Below are 5210 nucleotides of genomic sequence, written 5' to 3'. Positions count from 1 at the left end.
AGGGCAAGGGCCCTAACCGGCGGGCGCACCTGGGAGGCGGCGGCTGCACTGGTCCCGCCGCCTGAGGGAAGCCAACGGGATGTTGTTACGGAACCAGAGGATCCAGAGCAACCCCGGAAGTAAAAGGGAACGGGGGGAAAGGAGGAAAAGACGGTGACAACATTGACGAAAGTCCGGCGACGGAGGCCGCGAGGAGCCAGTTTCGGCCGTCGCCGGGCGCGGGCGCCCTCGCGAGGCCGAGGTGCGCCGGAAGTGGCGGCGACAGTGGCGACGGAGACGAGAAGGCTGTGCTGGCCGCGAGTTGTGGGGTTTGGGTCACTGGCTGGGGTCTGGAGTCCCCGGAGGTTAGGGCTTCGACCCGCGCGACACCTGGGGCCCTAGGTCTGAGCGGGAGCAGTGAAGTTCTGGCCCGCTTCATCCGCGACGGCATTTTAGGCCTGCCTCTTTTGCTCCTGTTTCCCGGAGCAGTGCATAGAGATCCATAGACATGTATAATTCGAACCCTACGTGGATCTGCTCATTCTAAACTCGCCCAACCCTCGTCGTTCTTAGCCTGTGAACCGGCACTATTCTTGTCCCAGCAGGTAGCTCCACGGTCCTTCTGTCTCTCTTCTGCTTGCACATCCCGTTTTCCCTTGGGAGTCCCTTGTTTCTGGCAGTGTGCCTGTGGATTAGACCGGATCCCTCCAGCCCCTTCTTCCTATGTGTGAAGACAAACCGACAGGCTTTTGCTTTTAGGCTTTTAGCTATTGATTACTATGATTATAGCCGGTAAAACATCCATAGCACATATTAGGTACCAAGCGTGGCGTTAAGTGCTTTTACATATATTAACTCATTTAATCTTTGGACAAACACTAAGAGCTAGGCCCGATTACTATCCCCAATTTGCAAATCAGGGAACCAAGGCCCAGATAAATGAAGTGTGTTGAATAAGGTTACACAGCTAGCAAATCACCTGCTTTAGGACTGCATCATCCTTAAAATTGTTAGTAGTACCTGGTCAAAGCAACATAAATATTAGAAAATTTCATAATTATTAAATAGTATATGTAATTTTATTGAAAAATGCATATTGTTGCTTTTTAGAGTTCCTACATCTGTGGCTGAATATGTCTTATTAGTAGGAGAAAAAGGGTTGAGCATCAATTCTATTCCTATTTGTAATTTTTATAGCTGTGTGCCCTGAGAAACCTTGCTAATATAAACAAATACTGTGCCTAGGAATGGAAGAGTTTTGTTGTAGCAATATCATTCAATTCTTGACCTCAAAAAATTGGTTGACTTCAAAAAATATGAGCTGACTTCAGTTAGGCCCTCCTTCCTTTTTATTAGAAGCAAAGAACCGAAAACCACCTGACTTGCCAAAGGATTTGTTTACTTAATCCTTATTTTTTCACTTTTTCAGATTCTGGGAAATATACCAGATAGGTTTTACCAAGATACCAAATGACTATGAATTCGACCTGATTTTTTCAATGAGATGTACCTTTCACCCGATATACTGAAAGTGTGGAGAATATCTAAACATTGTTCATTTCATAAATAGTTTTGGATAAGATTTATTTTTGTTATCAGGTGGTTAAATTTTGTTTTTGTCAAAATTTGCAACTGCAGATTTAGCTCCTTCAAGTTCAAAATCTTTGTCACTGGGCACAGTGTCTCATGCCTGTAATCCTGGCCCTTTGGGAGGCTGAGGCAGGAGAATCGCTTGAGTCCAGAGTTCAAGACCAGCCTGGGTGACATGGCAAGACCCCCCACCTCTACAAAAAAATAAAAGAAATTAGGCAGTGTAGTGCCGGGCATCTGTAGTCCTACCTACTTGGGAGGATTAGGTGGGAGGATCACCTGAGCCCAGGAAGTCAAGTGTGCAGTGAGCCATGATGGGGCCACTATACTCCAGGTTGAGGGACAGAGTGAGACCCTTCTCAAAAACAAGAAAATAAAAAGATTTGCAAGTATGTTAAATGTTTACCTTATAACCTAATAAACAGCCCATTTTCATTGTCAAACTAGACAAATCAGATTTACTTTAAATCAGAAACAGTTTGACTTCATTGTTTCAATTCAAAGTATCCTGTGTGTTTTGAGGAGTTTGATGAAGATAGCAGAGAGGAAAAAATCATGGAATGAATCTTAAAAGATGAATTACTATATGCAGTCAAGGCTGGGCATGGCAGCAAACCCCTGTAATCCTAGAGCTTTGTGAGGCTGGGGCAGGTGGGTCACTTGAAGCCAGGAGTTCAAGACCAGTAACAAAACAAAACGAAAAGTAACCAGGTGTGATGGTGCAGACCTGTAGTTCCAGCTACTTGAGAAGCTGAGGTGGGAGGATTGCTTGAGCCCAGGAGGTTAAGACTGCAGTAAGCTATGGCGGTGCCACTGCACTCCAGCCTTGGTGACATAAAGGCAGTCAAGATTACAGGATTAAAATAGCGTAAAATATAAATGTTTGTTTCATTTTAAAAATTAGTCATGAAAAGGTAAGACTATAACACTTAATTACCAACAATACAACATATGTTGCTAAATTCTAAGTTTATAAGTTATTAAGTGTGTAGTATGATAAAAGGCGTGGTATTTCTTTGGTATATTTGGATGTGTTAATCAAATTTATTTAGCTTTTTGGGGATTACTAGTAGAAATCATCCATTAAAGTTCTGAAAAACTTTACAGATTTAGTTAGGCATAATGTCCAAGTTTAAAAAAATAAATGAGACAATAAGGTATTTACTGCTAAAAATGAATTGGGTCAGTGACTAATAAATGATTTGTGAACAGCATATAGAAAATATTAAATATTTTCTGCAATGCAATAAGATGAGATCTTTATAATAGTTCACAATCCATTTTCTCAAATGTGCCCTAATTGCCTTATTGAATAACACACACTGAATCTAAAAGATACATCATTTGTGTCTCTGAGTTCAGGTTACACTGGGTAGACACATTATACTGGTTACAGTGTAACTTGAACAATTTTGTGGCCTTGAAAAACATTCTAGATACATTGAAAAGAATCTGGGTCACTGATCTGTACTGCCTTGGCTGTTCAAAGGTGATTTTCTTTTCATATGAATACAGGTCTTAGGGATGAGTATTTTAAATACCCGAAAAAGAACAACAACAAAAAGCATACATTTAATTTGTTTAAAAGACTGCTTTAAGCAGTCAGCATTTCCTACCAGTGACGTCTTTGCTCTGTTTCCTCCTGATTGTCTCTCTAGAAAAGAGTATATAATTTCTTTTTTTTTTGGTAAATCATTTTATTTCTTCCATGATGATTTAGAAGTACAAATCATGATTTAGAAGTACTATATTTAAACCAGTACAAATATTTCATAAATAATATCTGGCCGTTTTCTAAAAAATTGAGTAATTTGTTGCACAATAAGCTACCTCACATCTTGCAGCAAGAAATATGTTAAATTTGAATAGTAAAGACATTACATAATGAATTAGGACACAATTAAAATTTGCTTTAAATATTTCTTTAAGGTAGAGGACACCACACTTCTACTCAATGAAGAGAAACTTTTTTTTTTTTTTTTTTTCTGTGACGGAGTCTCGCTCTGTCACCTAGGCTGGAGTGCAATGGTGTCATCTCGGCTCACTGCAAGCTCTGCCTCCTAGGTTCACACCATTCTGCCTTAGCCTCCTGATTGCTGGGACTACAGGTGCCGCCACCATGCCCAGTTAATTTTTTTTTTTTTTTTTGGTATTTTTAGTGGAGACGGCGTTTCACTGTGTTAGCCAGGATGGTCTCGATCTCCTGACCTCGTGATCTGCCGGCCTGGGCCTCCCAAAGTGCTGAGATTACAGGTGTGAGCCACCCCACCCAGCCGAAGAGAAACATTTTTACAGTCCAGAGGTCTTTTATTTTTTTAATACTTATTTTGCCATGAATTCATAGGGAATAGATTCCAGCAGCTCAGGCTCCTTCCCGTTGGTTCTCACAAACTGTGCTTCCCTGGGTGGAGCAGGCTGGCACTTCAGTTGAACCCAGGTACCTTTCTCTTTGGCTTCTTTTTCTGGTCATTTTCCTTCACGTGTTTCAGGAAGTTATTTTGGTTTTTAGAGAGCTTAATGTGCTCCATACACACATTAATTCTCTTGGCAAGAATCAGGCCCTTGTTTGTATACAACAATGCCAACAACATGCTGGGTAACACTGTAGACTCTTCTAGTTTTGCCATGGTAACACTTGTGGGGCATTCCTTTTTGAACAGTACCCATTCTCTTGATGTCTACAATATCACCTTTTTTTTTTTTTTTTTTTGAGACAGGAGACAGAATCTCGCTCTGTCCTCTAGGCCATAGTGCCGTGGCGTGATCTCCACTCACTGCAACCTCCGCCTCCTGGGTTCAAGCAATTCTCCTGCCTCAGCCTCCTGAGTAGCTGGGACTACAGGCGCCCGCTGCCATGCCCAGCTAATTTTTTTTATTTTTAGTAGAGACGGGGTTTCACTGTGTTGCCCATGCTGGTTTTGAACTCCTGAGCTCAGGCAATCCGCCTGCCTCAGCCTCCCAAAGGGCTAGAATTACAGGCGTGAGCCACCGAGCCCGGCCTCACCTTTCTCTGGATTGATACATACATGGAACAACTGCATATTTTCTAAAAGGCCTAGAGGACATCTATTGGGTGCCTCTCCTCTTTCCCTTTGTGTTCGTCAGTTTGGCGAATTACTAGAAGATGGCGGTTCCGGCTGAAAGGAAAAGAGTTTATTAATTTCTAGCAGTACTTAGGGCATAGAAGAGGTGAGATCTTCACAAAAGAAATTGCCATCCTTCTCCTGCTCTACTGTATGCCTGTCTGAATTCAGAACATTCCAACAAGGGTCAGATACTTTCTCCCTTAACAGGATTGACTCTCGTTCTGTTCCCCAAGTCTGATGTCAAGGTGATGGACTTTACAGTTTGTAAATTAGGGAAGCAACAGTAGGTGATGATGGCCTCCGTTACTGGTAGCCATGTGTATGGTTAGGCACCAGATTCCTGACAAATGGTTGGCCCCTGGGATTTCTCCTTTGTACAGTCCAGCCTGTCCCCCACCCCACCCAGTCCTCCAGACTGTTTCTGTGAGCTTGTCCAGTGAAAGTCAAACATTGATCTCCTAACCCCAGGGATCCCGTCTGATTATTCGGCAGAGTTGTTTCCTTATTTTCTTCCCCTTGTACCCCCGTGGGATCCCCACTCTTTGGCATCTCCAT

At 42.6% G+C, this 5210-nt stretch overlaps 1 protein-coding gene and 1 pseudogene across 1 annotated transcript in view; both read right to left on the bottom strand.

Annotated features, from left to right (window-relative positions):
• BOD1L1 (biorientation of chromosomes in cell division 1-like 1) overlaps positions 1–430 on the bottom strand; it is a 59154-nt gene extending 58724 nt beyond the window's left edge. Inside the window, exon 1 of the mRNA XM_011984136.1 lies at positions 95–430. Within this exon, the coding sequence (XP_011839526.1) occupies positions 95–430 (336 nt within the window). The remainder of the gene's footprint in view (positions 1–94) is intronic.
• Positions 431–517: 87 nt separating this feature from the next.
• On the bottom strand, positions 518–5210 carry LOC105542554 (annotated as a pseudogene).

Source organism: Mandrillus leucophaeus, unplaced genomic scaffold (genome assembly GCF_000951045.1).
Source record: "Mandrillus leucophaeus isolate KB7577 unplaced genomic scaffold, Mleu.le_1.0 Scaffold261, whole genome shotgun sequence".
NCBI classification, from domain to species: Eukaryota; Metazoa; Chordata; class Mammalia; order Primates; family Cercopithecidae; genus Mandrillus; species Mandrillus leucophaeus.
The sequence above is the reverse complement of the archived record's forward strand: the minus strand, read 5'-3'. Positions and strand labels throughout refer to the sequence as shown.